Below are 19439 nucleotides of genomic sequence, written 5' to 3'. Positions count from 1 at the left end.
AGCCTTAACTACAGTTTTTGGACATCATAATTACTAACTAAAAACCACTTCAGTTGCCCTGCAGTTGTTTACCTTCTTTCAGGTGACACCAACTTATAATTAGCTGGGAGCTTTTATCATACAGACAAAAGCAAAGACGTAATTAAATATACAGTAAAGACTGGGTGGATCCAAAATTTGGTCATTAAAACCATTCGTGTCCACTCATGATGGGGGAGGAGAGAGTGAGCTAATCAGCAGTAGAGGGCGTGTCCACTCATGATGGGGGAGGAGAGAGTGAGCCAATCAGCAGTAGGGGGCGTGCCCACTCATGATGGGGGAGCAGAGAGAGTGAGCCAATCAGCAGTAAGGGGCATGTCCACTCATGATAGGGGAGGAGAGAGAGTGAGCCAATCAGCAGTAAGGGGCGTGTTCACTCATTATGGGGGAAGAGAGAGAGGGAGTGAGCCAATCAGCTGTAGGGGGGCGTGTCCACTCATGATGGGGGATGAGAGAGAGTGAGCCAATCAGCTGTAGGGGATGTGCCCACTCATGATGGGGGAGGAGAGAGTGAGCCAATCAGCAGTAGGGGTGTGTCCACTCATGATGGGGGAGGAGAGAGAGTGAGCCAATCAGCTGTAGGGGTACGTGCCCACTCATGATGGGGGAGGAGAGAGTGAGCCAATCAGCAGTAGGGGCGTGTCCACTCATGATGGGGGAGGAGAGAGAGTGAGCCAATCAGCAGTAAGGGGCATGTCCACTCATGATGGGGGAGGAGAGAGTGAGCCAATCAGCAGTAGGGGGCGTGTCCACTCATGATGGGGGAGGAGAGAGTGAGCCAATCAGCAGTAGGGGCGTGTCCACTCATGATGGGGGATGAGAGAGAGTGAGCCAATCAGCTGTAGGGGATGTGCCCACTCATGATGGGGGAGGAGAGAGTGAGCCAATCAGCAGTAGGGGCGTGTCCACTCATGATGGGGGAGGAGAGAGAGTGAGCCAATCAGCTGTAGGGGTAAGTGCCCACTCATGATGGGGGAGGAGAGAGAGTGAGCCAATCAGCTGTAGGGGGACGTGCCCACTCATGATGGGGAGCAGAGAGAGTGAGCCAATCAGCTGAAGGGGGGCGTGTCCACTCATGATGGGGAGGAGAGAGAGAGAGAGACAATCAGCAGTAGGGGGCGTGTCCACTCATGATGGGGGAGGAGAGAGTGAGCCAATCAGCAGTAGGGGCGTGCCCACTCATGATGGGGGAGGAGAGATTGTGAGCCAATCAGCAGTAGGGGGCGTGCACACTCATGATGGGGGAGGAGACAGTGAGCCAATCAGCAGTAAGGGGCGTGGCCACTCATGATGGGAAGGAGAGAGAATGAGCCAATCAACTGTAGGGGGGCGTGTCCACTCATGATGGGGGAGGAGAGTGAGACAATCAGCAGTAGGGGGCGTGTCCACTCATGAAGGGGGATGAGAGAGAGTGAGCCAATCAGCAGTAGGGGGCGTGTTCACTCATGGTGGGGGAGGAGAGAGCGTGTTCCAATCAGCTGTAGGGGGCGTGTCCACTCATGATGGGTGAGGAAAGAGATTGAGCCAATCAGCAGTAGGGGGGGGTGTCACTCATGATGGGGGAGGAGAGAAAGTGAGAAAGAGGGAGATTTGAAGAAAGACTGTAGAAAGAGAGATGGCTGAGAGACATTACAAAATAGAAAAGGTCAAAGGAATATCACTGGGAAAAGAAGAGTTATGATCAGGCAAGAGCTTTAGGACCCGCGTTATTATTATGCTTTGCAGCGCTGGAGAGACCGAAGCAGGAAAGCCTGAAACAGACGCAGAGATTGCATTGTTTCTGCTCCATACGTGAGTAACATCGGTTTTGCTGTTTCACAGAACCAAGATATGCTGTTGTTGTAATGTTAGCTGGTAACAGGACAGTTTTGAGTGTTATTGTTTGTCTGGAGCTGCTGGCGACCAACAACCAACTTTTGCTTGTCTATAATCATGTGTGTGTTAATATTTTGTCCTTCCTTGTTGTTCATTCGTCATCTTCGCTTTATTCTTCACTAAACATTATTTCGCTACACTTCAGCTATGATAAAGAGACATCCACTCTTGCATTGCGTGTTTGTGCATTTTGGGGGCGGAGCAATGAAGCAAGAGGTGTGTTGGTTTGGGCTGATTTCTCATAAATCGCTTACTGCTCCTTTAACATGGAGCAAGCCTTTAATAATGATGTCGCAGAAAAATTCAGAGGCAGGTCACGCTTTTACTTTATTCAATTACCCAAAACACAGATCAATGACTTGTTGGGTGTATATAAATAAAGATCACCAAAGGAAATAAATTAATCCGGTGCACATTTTTTAATACAAAAAGACTTGTTTGCAAAACTGTACAAATATCTTTTTTTTTTATTGGGTGTATGAAAGAATAAATAAGAGAGCTGAGAGTTAAAGGTAAAAGATTTCTAAAGGTGAAGTGAGTAATTTTTTACATGTTAAATTATTTCTGGTATCCTTGTTTAATATGCACACTATAAATGAATAATTCATAGTTTGATCCCCCCTAACCCCCCCAATCTTTTCTTGCTCAGTTTCTTTGAGAATCCCATTGGCTCAACCAATTGCATGAGTTTGGGGGTGGGGCTTTCTTTTTGTCTGACCAATAGCAGACGTTTGGGAAACATGTTTAAAATTATTGTTGTTGCAGTTCCCGAGTCGTATAAAAATTGCACACTTCACCTTTAAGGAATGTTTAAGGGTGTAAATGTGTATCTTAGCATGTGAAGCATGGTGCTCTTACAACAGAGACAGTAACTGTACGTAGCACAGAATGTGGCAGAGGCTGGACCTGGTGCCGGGATGTAAAGGCTGAGGGGGCATCAGACAGATTAGATTTCACAGTTAATGTTACAAACATTAATTTTCATCCGTTTGGAGTGCAACTAGGTGGAGAGTTTACACTCATCTGATTACAGTACACACAGTTTGTATACACAGCTTACTTACATTACCAAACAATTAGTCTAAGTAAATGCAATGTTTAAAAAAATGTGATTCAAGCAAAACGTAAAAAAAATAAAAAATAAAAAAAATCAGTAAAATAGACAGAAACCAATTTAACAGAGCTCAATAAAATGATGTAGTGCACAAAACTTGGCCTATGGTACAGCACATACATCCAATTGACACGCTCATGAGCATCCTCAGTTTACAAAAACTAAAACTCTAAATCAATTATAGTCAAACCTCAAACCTGCGCACATGAATCTGTGAGCATCACTTTATTTTAGCTGCCTGAAACACCAAACCATTTGTTTAAAATGGACTTTCTCAATACATTTTCCAGGTCTAGAATGATTAATTTATGCATGTTCTTCCAAAAGAAAATAATGTTTGTCTTAAAGAGGACCTATTATGCTTTTTTACATTTTCAACTTTCTTTTTGTGTAATGATGCTGTTGCTGCAAAGTTACAAAGCACAGTCACTCCAGAGGGAGTAATTCCAGCCCGATCTCACGGCAATTCGTACGAATTTTACAAGGTGGCTAATTCGTACTAATTCATACGACCTCACTCGTACAAATTCGTACGATTTTTGCTAATTCGTACATATTTTACGAGTTACCAAATTCGTATGAATTCATACGAATGACCTACCCCTGACTCCGCCCCTAAACTTACCCATCACGTGGGTTTAGACAAATCGTACGAATTCGTACGAGTGAAGTCGTATGAATTAGTACGAATTAGCCACCTTTTAATCACTCGTACGAATTCGTACGAATTGGTCGTGAGATAGCGTTGGTAATTCTCTATATCAGTAACACTGTTTCTGAAATCCCTGAAACGCCTCCATTGTAGTCTTGAGTTTCTTCCGGGAACAAACACGTCAGAATATTCTTCATTTAAATAATTCCCGCACAAGGCATACACAAAATAAAGACGAGGCCTGGTTGAGTTAATTAGTATTGTGTTAAAACTCACGGTTATGGTGAGGGGCGGGACATTTCTGAAAACACACTCAAAGCTGTTGATCAATCACAACACCCTAATCCAGCCGACCAATCAGAGCACACTGAGCTTTCAGAAGGAGGGGCTTCAAAGAGACAGGAACTAAACAGAGCGTTACTGACAGACTGAGAAGAGAGGAGCAGCAATAATGTCGAAATAAGGGAAAATAATGTTGTTGTTTTTTTTACATTCAGGAATGAAAACCTATTCTAGTAGATCCTAAAAACAAATTCAAGACTTTGTAACAGGGCATAATAGGTCCTCTGTAATCTTTCATCAAAATGTTCAAATTAGCTCCCCTACCGAAATTACTTTCCTTTTGAGCTCTCCTCACCTAGGCAGTGCAGGCTATTGGTTAATGTTAACCAATCATCAAATAACTCAAATAGCTTTAAACGTTAAAATCTCACTGTACTACAAGGCATCCAGTGCTGTTTGCAAAGAGCAGGAATGATTTCATTGCAAGGTCCTTTCATAACATCATCAATATAAAATGACAGCCAAAGGTTTTACACACTTGCTAATGAGGGTTGTGCAAAATTCAGAATAGGTTCCCTTTCAATTTACAAATGTGAATTTAAACTGAATTGGCTACACCCCACAAGATTGATCTATCTATCTATCTATTGATCTATCTATCTATTGATCTATCTATTGATCTTTCTATCTATCTATTGATCTATCTATTGATCTATCCATCCATCCATCCATCCATCCATCCATCCATCCATCTATCTACATTACAAATTACTGTAGTAGTCACTTGAATTTCTTTGAATTTCAATCACTTCCTTACATTCAAATTTGAACTGCAATTCTGCATCTGTCTGCTACCTCAATTCAAGTTCAATTCAAATTCGGGAACCGAATTGTAAATTAAATGGCATTTTCAATTCAATTCTGTATGGTGCACAACCCTGTTAGTAACACATGGTGAAAAGGTCATTCACTATACAAGAAAGAAACTAACCGACCTTCGGTTACTGCATTTTTGAAAACCTCCACAAAAATACCAACAACAATACAGATGTTGTCTTTATTGTTCTGTTGACGTCATGGGATGCAATTCTTGCTTTTCTCTCCTCAGAAACGAAGAATCCAATCCGTCTTTGATGGCAAACTGTAAGAATGTCTAGTGTCTGAAAGCGTTGTGTTGCGTCTGGGGCGACAGTAATGAAAATGACGGCTCATGTCAGACTGTGCATTACGTCTAGCTGGTGGAGAAATCCTTGTGAGCACAAACTGGACATTAAATATGAAAAAGAATGCTGTGGTCGAGTTTTTGTGTGCATGTCATTAAACAGCGCAATTCTTTACGATGCATCCAAACGTTATTATAAGAGCTGGTATCAAGAACGTGTCCAAGTTTAGAGGTCTTTTCCTAAAGGGAATTCTTGATGTGCACTTATATAGTCCAGGTATCTGATGCTGATGAAGATTATCCCAAGTGCATAGTGAACATGACTCAAAGACAACCAACGGGTACTCCATGTGATGAATATAAAAACTTAATCAGTACTATGAACAAAATAGAAAAAAATAGACATGCCTTTAACCAAAAGAAGAAGAAAACTGTGCATGTATTTACATATGACTTGAAATATCTGCAGTAAAAATCGAGCATTTCAGCCAAAAGCTGATCAAGACTTCTTCATCGGTTCCCGAGGAAATAGGTCAGGTTGAGGTTTGAGGTCTTCCACCCAAAAAATCCGTTCGAATCCTCCACCCACAGTCCAAACAAACCCTCTGGCAAGAGTGAGACGCCAACCTGTGATTCCTGGCGTTCGAGATCTTCGAGCAGGCTCTCTACAAGTGCTTCTCGTTGTTTGTTTGAGCGGTTTGTGGAGGCCCTATCGGCAGCATGGAGGATGATGGAGGATGAGGGGTTGGAGGTGAGTAAATCTAGACCTGCGTGGAGTAGGAGCGGTGCAGAGTGGAGGAGTGTCCCGCGGAGTGGGCGGCGCAGTGGCGCGCGTGCTGGGACGGCTGGTCTAGACTTCGCTGGAAATGGAGCGAGACGGTATGAGGACATCGGGGGGGACGGGGAACCGATGAGGCTGATGGTCATGTGATCTCAGTGAATGAAGATCCCCTTGGAGTCTGTAAGGGGGGAGAGAGAGAGTGTGAAGGGAGAGAGAGAGAGAGAGAAAGGATGAGAAACCAAGACTGGAAGGTGGAAACGGCGTAAATTAAAATTAAGTGATGCACCGAAATGTATTTTTAACCAAAACACTGAGACTAAATTTAAAGCAGAAAACCCTAAAATTCCCTAAAAGAAAATTATGTTTCTTCTCCAGTTTGTTGATGAAATACAAACATTTAAATGGTATCTGTAATAAAAACTTGTTTTTAAGACAGATTTATTCAGACATTAAATAATGAAGACATCACAACAGGTTAAGTATAATAAAAATGTAATATAGTGCACATATTTATTAAAATGCTCCTTTCTATAGTATTTTTAGCTAACTATCGAGTAAATGTAACGCTGCAGGATATATTGTTTACAAGCTGATTTATTGGCGCTGATTGAGCAATTAAATGAGACATGATGATGTACTTCGGTTGTACCGTTTCTTTCAACATACCTTCTGATGTTCATTCATGTTTATTTTGTTCTATAACTAGTAGTAAAGAGAAAGAGGTAATCGGTTCACTTGCCGCTTGACCTGAGGCGGCTGCGATCTGTCAGGCCACATTAAGAGCGTTAGAACGGCGGTTTTATTGTTGGAATTTCATAATAAAATTGACGGAATCTGAAAGCTGAGACTTTCGCTGCATCCGAAATCGCATACTGTATAGTATGAACTACATTTGATTTGAAACTTACTTCACGACCATTAAAAAAAGTGCGTTCTATCTACATAGTGTTGAATCTGTGTTGTCACTGTCATGTGACCCACTGATGTGTCAGTTGCGTCGCTTCACTGCGTTTATTTCATATTAAAAACGTAACAAAGCACAAAGCTTATATTGGCGCCACACTAGTGCCCACATGTTGTAGCTTATCCAAGTTTTGTGCACGAAATAGACACTGACACAGTTAAAACGTATCATTGGAGAAGCGCTAATTAAACGTCACTCTTTCGGCCAGAAATTTTCGGTTCATCACTAAACAAAATATAAGACTGAGGGAGAAAAGGGATGACTGAATGGTCGATGTGACAAAGAGAGGAAAAAAAAGTCAAAGCAGTTTCAAAAGTGAGGAGGATGAGGGTGGCCTACGAAGGGGAACTCACACAGTCGTAATTTTTCACATCTAATTGCCTTCCGCCTTTGACGTTCCACATGCTACACAGTCCACTTTCTACAGACGTTGAGGAATCAATGAGTTAATGGCCCTAAATATTTTGTTGCTTGTCAGATACTTTATTATAAAAGTGATAGCAACGTCTCTTTAGGACAAAGAGCAGAACAATCCTCCAGAGTGTCAGTGGGTTTTGCAGGGTTGGTGTTTGGGTTGTGCAGGTTGGTCATGCTAGTAAAGGGAGAAGGAGGGCTGGGTGGGTCGAGGGAGTCACATTAGGGTCCACTGGGTCAAAAAACAGAAGGACAGGGTGGGGTGTAATCCATCCCCCTTATGTGTGCAGTCCTGCCACTAACCCACTCCCACCCCTTACCTGAGTGCCACTTAACTTTTCAAGTGGACTCTCTACGCAGGGCAGCGCCACCATGGGCATGCCCAGCACTGACTCAGGACGCTGGGGTCGCGCTGGTGGGGGCGGGGGCTTTGCCTGCTGGAAGTTGTTGATCACGCATGTTACCTAGAGAGAGAGAGAGAGAGAATACAGCGAAGGAAGATAGAGATAGAGAGATAGAGATAGAGAAGAACCGGCGGAGGGTGTGATGGAGAGAGGGGTCACTTGGGCCCTGTTTACACCTGGTATTAAAGGGTTAGTTCACCCAAAAATGAAAATTCTGTCAGTAATTACTCACCCTCATGTTGTTCCAACCCCGTAAGACCTTCGTTCATCTTTGGAACACGAATTAAGATATTTTTGATGAAATCTGACAGCTGGATCACTCCTCCATAGGCTTCTTCAGGGATTGAACTTGCCGGCCTCGAAAAGTTATTAAAGACATTGTTAAAATAGTCCAAGTGACTACAGTGGCTCAATCTTAAGTTTATCAAGCGACGAGAATACTTTTTGTGAGCAAAAACAAACAAAAATAACGACTTTATTTCAACTATTCATGTCCATCTCCTTGGGCCTCGAGTCAGTTCACTAGTGTAATAGCGTAAGCTTCTGTTGTTGTACGTCACACGCATCACGCACATGACCAGCGTCGGCCAATAGTGAGCCTACGTGTGACGTAGCTCTACGGAATCACACTACGTTAACTGACTCGAGGCCCAAAGAGAAGGACATGAATAGTTGAAATAAAGTCGTTATTTTTGTTTGTTTTTGCGCACAAAAAGTATTCTCGTCGCTTGATAAACTTAAGATTGAGCCACTGTAGTCACTTGGACTATTTTAACGATGTCTTTAATAACTTTTTAATAACGAGGCCGGCAAGTTCAATCCCTGAAGAAGCCTATGGACTAGTATGGAGGAGTGATCCAGCTCTCAGATTTCATCAAAAATATCTTAATTCGTGTTCCGAAGATGAACGAAGGTCTTACGGGGTTGGAACAACATGAGGGTGAGTAAATACTGACAGAATTTTCATTTTTGGGTGAACTAACCCTTTAAGATGTTTTTCGTCGATCGGATCACAAGTGGACAACACTAAATATAGGTGTAAACGCGGTCTAAAACGTTTTGAGCTTGTCCACTTTCGACCACTTCCAGAGGTAGTTGAAAACGCATTCGACCGGATTGCTTTTGATTGTAAACGCTCATGGGGTCGAATGTGTTCAAACAGCCTCAAAAGACCCTCTCCACCTACTGATCTAATGCGTAAAAAATATGGGAATATGGGCTAGCCAGACGGGATTTAAACTTTGTCAGCTGAAGACCCAAGTTTGATGAAAAACATACCAATCTCAATGTTCTCTCACCATTCCCGATTTCTAACACACACTCACAGCGTTCATTCATATGTGAATTGCATGAGCTTATTTTGTCCATTAGATTGAAAGATCTGAAAAAACACATACATTTACCCACCCATAGACCCTCCCCTTGAAGAAATCAGGACAGAAGTGGTTGAAAGTGGACAAAAGAGACGGATTAAAACACCAGGTTTAAACAAGAAAGTGTCTCCCTCGTCTACTTGTGATCCGAATTATAAATGTATGTACTGTCACTTTTGATCATTACACATTACACAAGTCCTCTTGTGTAATGAAAGTAGGCTATTAATTTGTTTGAAAAAAAACTGACTGACCTCAAACTTTTAAACTGTAGTGTATATGCATTAATTTATATATACATAAACTGCATACATGTGTGCCATAATCTTGTCATTTCAGTGTTATTTTATCCCACTACACACACTCTCACCAGAAAGACAGCGATGGCTCCGCCAGTGAAGTTTCCAGCGAGGACGTCGGCCCAGTGGTTGCGGTATTCAGCCACCCTGACCACACCCACCAACATGGCCAGACACAGCAGAGTCAGACTGAGCGTGGGTTTGGTCAGACGCGTCCCTTTAGTCCTGAACACCAGCGTCACGTACATCTGCAAGCACAGGCAGACAGTGGTGAAGAATAAGACTGATACAATTACACACACACACACACACACACATACACACATGCACGCACGTCTGGTTCACTATCTTTGTGGGGACTCTCCATAGACGTAATGGTTTTTATCCTGTTCAAACTGTATATTCTCTCCCCTGACACTAACTCTACCCCTTAACCCAACCATTACAGAAAACGTTCTGCATTTTTACGTTTTCAAAAAAGAAAAAATTACTTGACGAGAATACTTTGTACACAGTGTTGGTCAAGTTACTTGGAAATAGTAATTAGTTACTGATTACTGATTACTTCTCCAAGAAAGTAATCCAGTTACTTTACTGATTACTTATTTTCAAAAGTAATTAGTTACTTTACTAAGTTACTTTTCAAAAACATGATGCACGACCTGAATACGCTATAAAGCAAATAGACCTTTCAGCCTACTTCTATTCTTTCTGCATATTCCATCATCTAAAATTGTATCAAATGAAACACTCTCTTTTTTTAAACTTGTTTTATTAGTTTCAATATTTTAACTTTATGCACATTGCATCAAGCAAAAAATAAATTAAATGCAACTGTCTCAGACTTTTGATGAACATTTAAACCTATTTTCTGCACATTCCACCATATTTTAATGAAATAAAGAAAGTCGTCCTTCTTCCTTCTTCTTGCTAGGTGCTTGCTCAGATTTGAGGTGGAATTTTGACATTCTCCAACGGGGGTCCTGTTTCTAGATCAGGATGCTCTCTACACACGCAAGGTCTCTCTCTCTCTCGCTCGCTCTGACGCTCTCCCTCTTTGAGGGTGCGGGTGCGCTACGCGGCCTCTGTCTCGCATGCACGCTCGCTCTAGATTCCGGGAGATTTAAACTATTTTGCGGTATAACTAGTCGATCACGAGTGGCTCAACAGGTAGATCTATAGATAAACTCATCTTTCAGGCATTTGACCGACCGGGTTGACACTTCAGCGTGAGAAATCGGGGGTGTGGCGTGTGAGACCAATCAAATGCGTGTCTCTCTCCCGCGCTCCACGTTGTCTCTTGTTCAACACTACACATTTCGGTGTTTACCACTGACGTCGCGGCGCTCATACATGATTGTCACTCACGCACGACTCATGGCACGAGACAGTCTCACGAAACAAAATGACGGTTAACTAACGCAGTAACGCAGCCTGCTTACGGGGAAGTAACAGTAATCTAATTACTGTTTTTGCAATTGTAATCCCTTACTTTACTCGTTACTTGAAAAAAGTAATTGGATTACAGTAACGCGTTACTTCTAACGCGTTACTGCCCATCAGTGCACACACATATATATATGTATATACACTCTAAAAAATGATGGTTCTTTAAAGGTTCTTTACACGCAGTAACAGTTCTATTTAGTACCATATCGTCCTGAAGAACCCTTTAAATGCTGAAATTTTGTGTTGGAGTTTAGGCTTCTTTATTCCCGCCTTTTTGTTTTTCAAATCTGTAGCTGTCAAAGCCTCCTCATTACTGATTTTCTGGAGCTCAGCAATACAACTATACACCGACTGTCAACATACTCTCAACATGTAAATTATTTCTTCCTTAAAATGTCTATAAATGATAACTTTAAAAATTGTAACTGGTTTCTTACCAATAATGTCTTTTTCTTTTATGAAGTAAGTAACAGAGATATGGAATTTATGATCCATATTGTTTGGTTTTTTTACTTTATAACTTTATGCCTAAACATACGTAGTCACGAAAATAGATAGATAGAAAATAGATAGCCCATTCATTTATGGTTGAAAATGTTAATGTTTTATAACACCATTAAGGTCCTATATAGCACTTTCAAGTCAAGTCAAGTCAAGTCATCTTCATTTATATAGCGCTTTTAACAATGGATTGTTTCAAAGCAGCTTTACAGAGATAAATATATAATTTAAGGTAACAGATTGTTTTGGCGTTATAGCGGTTCTTGAATAATGTTACTTCCAGCTAAAGTTAACTTTGATTGATTCACCTCCGTCGAAATGATCAGACTTTAAACGCGAACCTGTGATTAACGCTGACGGCGTTCACATGCTCATTCAGAATTCTATAGTTATGTGCTTTTTAAAATATGTGCGCAGGTTTGTAATTCATACAACCCAGCCTAAACAAACTACTTTTCTTGCCTATAAATTTTGATACAGAATTTTGTTTTATTTTATCACTTCGGGGTACGGGAGCCGGAATTCACAACGCTTTATCTAAACGTGGGTTTCAAAGCATGGTTCTTTATGGAACCTTATAAAAAGGGTTCTATTTAGCACCAGAAAGGATTCTGCTATATCGTTACAGGCCGAAGAACCCTAATTTGGTACGGTTTAGAACCATTTTTCTTAAGAGTGCACATACACATATTATATATATAACCTCGGCCATCTGGTCACGTTCAGAAAATCCAATCATATTTATATTAATTTGCAGTTTATTAACAGTTTATTTGTCTAAAAGAAGGTTAAAACCTTACAGAAACTGTCTTTAAAATTCTAAAAGGCAAAAGGCACCTGTTTCACAGAATGACACTGATGCAGGTGTGATTCCTGACACTCTTAACACTAAGACTTTCTTGTCTGAACAGATTCACCAGAAGGAACATGTTCAACCAGTTTCTCCATTTTCTGCTGACATGGCCATACCGGTGCACCAGCGAGACCAGTGCAAACTGCCATAAATCAGCTGGAAAAACACTGACATTCATAGTGGTGTGACTGTGAACTGCTCTTTCCAGCAATTACTTTTCTGTCCTGGGGTTTGTGAGATTGCTTATGAATCCAAAGATTTACAGCTGCTGCACTCTTTTGTTTGTCTGTCAGTACGTCCACAAGGGAGTCATTTCCGATTCAGTCATGAAATCACTAAAATGATTGAAGTAGTTCTAGGTTCATTACACTCACCACGGTATACACTGCAGAGTAAACACTGAGGGCCGCATCTTTGGAGGGAAAGGATTTGCGTGCAGATGCGACTATGAGAGGGTTCCCTGTGCAGGCTTTGCGCTCAGTGATGTACTGTAAGTTGGAATGGCATCCCAGTGCTGTGTAGTTCGGTCTGCACGCTGACAGGAAGTGAGGCGTCTGGGTTCCTGTCACCACCTGTCCAGCATTGGCGAAGATGGTGGTGGTGAACACGCCGAAGGTATAGACACCTGAGTGAGAGAACAGAGGTGAAATGCATCAGAAATGCATGCGGAAACATGTCAAAATTGAGACTGCTGATAAATTGGAGAGCATAGGCCAATTGAATAACATAGCCACTGTGTTATGAACTAGTCTAGCAGACAAACTAGCAGTTAGGGGTAGTCAGTCTGTCTTGAACCCGATCAATGTACCTTTTTATGCAACTGACTTTTAAAAGGTTATGACCAGTCTTGAAGAAAAAAATGATATGATAAATAATATGATAAACAAATGAAAAACTTGTAAGAATAGTCGTTTATTAAGTTTATGCAGCTGGCCAATCTTATATTAAATATTGAAAATATAATCACGTAAAATATATTTATAATATTAGCCTCCAGGTCATAAAATAAACAAAAATAAAACAACTTAATAATATTGTCCATCATATTAATTATTGGTCATAGTAAAATAAAAATATTTATAATATTGGCAATTATATTTGATTATTGGTCATAAAATATTTATTTGGTTTAAAAAGTAAAATAGTAACAGTCGTGTCCCACCGTGTGACACTTCGTCTGAAACTAAAAAGCATTTTTCTAATTCTTGTCCATTTATTATAAATGCGGTTCTTATGAACTTGAATTGATTGATAAATAACCTGGAATATTTGTATTTTAAACAAAAAAAAACTTAAAACAGAAAACTTGGTATTCAGTTACGGCAGTTAAAAATATATATTTACATGCATTCCCTTATATTTTCACCTAAAATGTTGAAAAAATACACAAACTGCATAAAAATAAAGGTTCTTCATTGGCATTTGAAGAACCTTTAACATCCATGGAACTTTTCCAAGTTCCAAGTAAAAAGTTCTTTAGGAAACCAAAATGTTTCCTTTCCAAGATGGCTGCATGTCTTTCTGTCTGCTCTTTGTCTGTTCATTTTTAACTTTTTTAAAGGTTTTTAGAGCACCTTCCACCGAAATAATCCAGACAGTGCCTTCATTTAACCTACCCTGTTATATTTGTGAGCTCTTGGCCTATTATTTGGTTTGAGGCCTATCTTCATACTACAACCCAGGGATCTGCTGCAGTGTGGCTCGTTTTCAGCCTAGATCTGTGACGGTTTCTTGTAACAGGACTTACAGCAAGATAACAACATCTATCTCCAGCTGCATTGTTGTTCGCCTCCAGCACACACTAAAGCCTATGCTATCTGGCTACAGCTATTCTGAGAGGTTCTCGGCCTATTCCACCTGGTCTGAGCCCTACCTGTTTGTCTTCGAGAGGATCTCGGCCTACTCCACCTACTCCAAGGCTTGTTTCCAGCACACATTGAAGCCTGTGCTACACTACTAAAGAATCATGCTTTACTTTATAAAAATCCTACTGGTTCTCGGGATTTTGTCATCCACCCTTTTGCTGCATGTACAGTATCAGGACCCCGGGCCTGTTGGTAAACGCAATCTAGGATTTGCCACAGCATTTCACTGTCGGGGAACATTAGACTTCATTCTTCAATCAAGAGATGTCACATCCTATTGGATTACTAAATCTGTTGGACTTTCTGTCACCCAGGTATTTCGAACCCTTCCATATTTTTCAATTATGGTTCTGCAGGAGCTGTTTGACTCTAACTTGTTACTGGCTCTGCCCTTTGTAAAAGACAAGCAATGGATTTGTTCTGGTGTTGCTTTTAGATGCATGTTAATTATTCTCATGTTATTTATCTCTGGTAATGTTCATCCAAATCCTGGCCCAGCTAACTCAGTTACTGCCCAGCTGTCATTTGGTGAATTTTGTGACCGCAAATCATTGGGTTTTCTACATGTAAATATCTGCAGTCTGCTGAATTCTAAGCATTTTGACACTTTAAAAACATTGGTGCACACAGCTAATCCTGATGTTCTTGCTATCTCTGAATCCTGGCTTAAAAAAGGGAACACTAATCTTGACATCTGCATACCAGGCTATAATGTGTTTCGTCAGGATAGCGTGACCAGGGGTGGTGGTGTAGCTATGTATGTTAAAGATCATCTGCAATGTACTGTTGTTCTTTCTAAGTCAGTTCCTAAACAACTTGAACTACTGGTACTAAAGCTTAGGCTTTCAACTACTTTCTCTATCTCTGTTGCTGTTTGCTATAGAGCACCTTCAGCTCCAGCTTCTGCACTTACAGCTTTTAGTCAACTCTTAGCTCCTTATATATCCTCTGAGTTTGTCCTGATGGGTGATCTGAACTGGGATATGTTCAATCCCCCAAATACAGTTTTGCAACAGTTTGACGCTCTAAACCTTACTCAGATGATATCTGAGCCCACCAGACCTAACCATAAATCTTCCGCATCATCCACTCTGATTGACCTTATTTTGACTAACAATCCATCTAGTTATCAAACAGGAGTGTTTAGTCAAATAAGTGATCATTGCGCTATTGCATGTATACGTTCTGGCCCTTCATTCAAAAGGCCCCCAGTAATTGTAACCAAGCGCTCTTTAAAAAAACTGGATATGCAAGCCTTTCTCCAAGATGTTGCGGCTGTGCCCTGGGATAGAATTAATTCCTTCCCTTACCTGGAAGAGGCGTGGTCTTTTTTTAAAAACACTTTCAGTCTGATTATGAGTAAGCATGCCCCTCTGAAAAAATTTAGAATAAAAAATCGATATAGTCCATGGTTCTCCAATGACCTGGCTGAGATTATTCATCGTAAAAATGCCCTCTGGAAAAAGGCCCGCTCTACCCAATCTCCAGTTGACTGGCTGGCCTTCCGTCAATGCAGAAATAAAGCAACACAGGCTATCAGAAATGCCAAAATCTCGCATTTTAAAGAGAAACTCACCACATGTGGCACTGATGCTAGGGCATTCTGGAAAACAGTCAAGGTAATGGAAAATAAAGTTATTTCCCCTCATTTACCAGTTTCTATGTTATTTAATGATATTATTATTACTGAGAAGTCTCGGATGGCCTCACTTCTAAACCATCACTTTATTAATGCAACCCATACAGTTTCAATGTCAAACCCTAATTCTGAATCATTGGATACTTCAGTTACAACTGGTGCAGATGCTCAACTTTCTCCATCAGACAAGAGGGGCTTCTCCTTTATGCCTCTTTCCACCTCTGAAGTCCAGGATGAACTCACCAAGCTGACTACAAACAAATCTGCTGGTCTTGATGGTCTTGATCCCATGTTCCTAAAAGCAGCATCCCGCATAATTGCCGCTCCCGTCACTAGACTATTTAACATGTCCCTACAGTTCTCTGAGTTCCCTATTGATTGGAAATCAGCCACAATTTTCCCCCTCTTCAAAGGGGGTTCTGAATCTGACCCAAATTGTTACCGCCCAATTTCCATCCTTCCATGCCTTGCCAAAGTTCTGGAGAAACTCGTACAAAAACAGTTAAATGATTTCCTGGATAAAAATCATATATTATTTGACATGCAATCTGGTTTTCGGATGGGACATGGGTGCATAACAGCCACCACAAAGGTCCTTGATGATGTAATTACAGCTTTAGACAGCAAACAGGTCTGTATTGCCACCTTTATAGACCTCGCCAAGGCCTTTGACTCTGTCGACCATAGGATCCTCTTACATAAGCTCTCCAGTATTGGTCTGTCCTCCTCTAGCTGTGATTAGTTTGCTAATTATCTCACCAACCGTGTCCAGCAATTAAAGGTTGACAACATTATGTCAGACCCACTCACTGTCTCTAAAGGTGTGCCTCAAGGCTCCATCCTGGGTCCAATCCTTTTTTCTATCTACATCAATGATATAGCCAGAGCTGTTGGTACCTCTCGGATTCATCTTTATGCAGATGATACCATTTTGTACTCAGTTGGTTCCTCTCCCAATTCTGCGGCTTCCAGTCTTAAACTCAGCTTCACCTATATAGAGCAGTTCTTTGACAGTCTCCAACTCCGTATTAACGCCAGTAAGACTAAATGTATCCTTTTTAGCCGAAAACAGGTTACAGAGACTCCACCTACAATCACCTGCATGAACGGTATGGCTCTGGAGTATGTCAAAGAATATAAATACCTAGGTATCTGGTTGGATTCATCCCTGTCATTCATTACACACATCAATAACCTTCAAACAAAAGTCAAAGCTAGACTAGCCTTTCTTTTCCGTAATAAAGCCTCCTTTACCCATGCTTCCAAATGCACCCTCGTTAAGATGACAGTACTGCCAATTTTGGATTACGCCGATATTATCTACAGAATGGCACCAAACACAGCTCTAAAAAAACTTGACACAATCTATCATTCAGCCATTCGTTTTGCCACTAATGCACCCTTCACACTCATCACTGTGACCTGTATAAACTGGTGGGTTGGCCCTCCCTTTATACTCGGCGGCTCCATCATTGGTTTCTCTTCATATACAAGACAATTCTGGGCAAGGCACCTCTCTATTTGTCATCCCTACTTCATGCCGCTCATAATACCTATCACACAAGATCAAGTAATTTGATTAAATTAAGTACCCCCCCTACTACCTTTGGACGTAATGCCTTCCGCTTTGCATCAGTACATGACTGGAACATACTACAAAATACCCTGAAACTTACATCTCTGATCCCAATCTCCACCTTTAAGCAAAAGCTCGAAAATTACAAAGTTGACTTTTGTTCCTGCTGACAATCATGAACCATATTTATACACACATATTTAAGCACTCTATTCCTTTTCTTTTTCCCCTTTGTTGTCTATCTTTTTTGTCATTTAGTTACTTGTTCTATGTGTTATGTGTTTGACTATGTACAGCTGTACAGTATGTTCTTATTTATTCCTGTAGCCTCTTGGCCAGGTCATGTTTGTAAATGAGAAGTGGTTCTCAAACAGTTTACCTGGATAAATAAAGGTTAAAAAAAAAAAAAAAAAAAAAAAAAAAAAAAAAGTTTCTCGCTATCAAAACACCTTTTGGAACCTTTATTTTTAAGACTGCATGATGATCACAATTTGTAGCATTAAAATGGCTTTTATACCCATAATGAACAAATATATTTTCTCCGATCTCCTAAATGTCCTGACCCTCATCCTAAAAGGTTCATTGTTGGTTCTTCTTCACTGAATGTACCTAGGAAGCGTATGATGCGTCTCAGCAGGGGGTTGAAGTAACAGCAGTCGGCGGTGACTATGGTCTTCTCCTGCGTGCCCTCTGACCTCATGAAAAACGCCATCACCTCGCCAGCCAGGATCTAAGGAGGAAAACACACACGAATCAATCGAACAGTAGCTTTGCTTCGGCCCGCCAGAACATCCTCCACCCCATTTGTTTCGGCGTCGTTGTAGCGTTGTTGCTCCATTTGGTTGAAATGCGAGTGCAGGGAAACATTCTTTCGTTTTCTGTCTCCATAAGAATTTAATCATGAGTTGCTAATAGTCCCTCATCTTCACTGTTCTCAAATGCCAACACCAGAACCTCATTATTTCTGATCTCCCTGGTAACGGTTAAGATGAGTAACAGCTCATCAACGTGACTAATTCTGCTTAGCAATGTGAGAGCTACACACACATCAGTTCTCTATGCGTTTAAACACTCATACTGTATGTCTCCTATATGCAACGCAAACAGTAAAAGCTCATTTATTATTCACAATTATAACAACACAGCTCAATTCTGATTGGTCAATCATGTCATTCTGTGTTTAAAAACTATGAACAATACTATGCTGAGTGTATGAAACCATCAAAATGCAATGACTTTTATAATACACACATAAACCATATATGTTTATGTGTGTATTGGGAAAGAAAACGTTGTGTTGTGAAAATTAGGGATGTCTAAAATATTGGAGACATATTTGTATATAAATAACTTGTGTATTAACAATTTGTATATAAGTAACACTAAAAGTCAAGTTAAAAATGTAGCAGTTTTTTGAAATTATGCAATTCATGGAAATTTTACTACATTTCAATTCCTTTATTTTAAGAGCATTCACGTTTTAAGAACATTTACTTGGGTCCGATAAACCTTTTAAAAATAAATAAAATACTCACATTATTAAAAAAAAGAGCCATGTTGAAAGCCATGTTGAAAAAAAATGTACGGGATGGGATGCATGAGATCATTAAAAAAATATATAAATAAAAAAAATAAAAAATAATAATCAATAAAGTGAGTAACACTAAAAGTCTTCTAAAATATTTGCATGTTGTTGTGATTATGCATTTCGTGCAAATACTACTATAGCTAAATTTTTTATTTAAAGTGCATTAACATTTTAAAAACCTTTACTTGCGTACAATAAATGAATTCTGACTTGTGATGCACGCTGAATCATAATCACACTGTGTTTGTTTGTTGAGCAGTGGAGAACTGGCTCCCCGACTGAGCCTGCTTTTATTATTCTCCATTCTGTCACCTGATGGAGTTTGGGTTCCCTGCCACTGTCGCCTCTGGCTTGCTTAGTTGGAAACTCTTAATATTCAACAATATTACTGATCTGACCCTGTTGTATGAGAACTGAAAGGGCTGGACAATGACATCACTGTTTTCTCCAAAGCTGCTTTATAGATGAAATTAACTAATTTAATAATTAATGATCTTCAAACCAGAACTGACTAAACGCTGAACAACAATCGAAATGCATCATTTTCCTGTTTATCATTGTAAAGATGCTTTGAAACACTGAACGAAACATCTGAACCATACTGGTAGA

At 40.5% G+C, this 19439-nt stretch overlaps 1 protein-coding gene across 5 annotated transcripts in view; it reads right to left on the bottom strand.

Annotated features, from left to right (window-relative positions):
* Positions 1–4744: 4744 nt before the first annotated feature.
* The window catches only part of plppr2a (phospholipid phosphatase related 2a), a 45203-nt gene continuing 30508 nt past the window's right edge, over positions 4745–19439 (bottom strand). For 2 of the 5 annotated variants that reach the window (XM_056233586.1, XM_056233549.1), the window contains 5 exons: positions 17852–17972; positions 12537–12787; positions 9431–9607; positions 7620–7747; positions 4745–6083 (listed from right to left, as the gene is read on the bottom strand). In XM_056233586.1, coding sequence (XP_056089561.1) covers positions 5975–6083; positions 7620–7747; positions 9431–9607; positions 12537–12787; positions 17852–17972 — 786 coding nt within the window. In that variant the 3' untranslated portion in view covers positions 4745–5974. Of the gene's footprint in view, positions 6084–6981; positions 7748–9430; positions 9608–12536; positions 12788–17851; positions 17973–19439 lie in introns of those variants that run through there. The other 3 variants (XM_056233556.1, XM_056233575.1, XM_056233565.1) reach the window with 2 other exon arrangements.

This window comes from Rhinichthys klamathensis, unplaced genomic scaffold (assembly GCF_029890125.1).
Source record: "Rhinichthys klamathensis goyatoka isolate OS25496 unplaced genomic scaffold, OSU_Roscu_1.1 h1tg000015l_1, whole genome shotgun sequence".
In the NCBI taxonomy this organism is placed as follows: Eukaryota; Metazoa; Chordata; class Actinopteri; order Cypriniformes; family Leuciscidae; genus Rhinichthys; species Rhinichthys klamathensis.
This window is presented reverse-complemented; position numbering and strand designations above follow the sequence as displayed.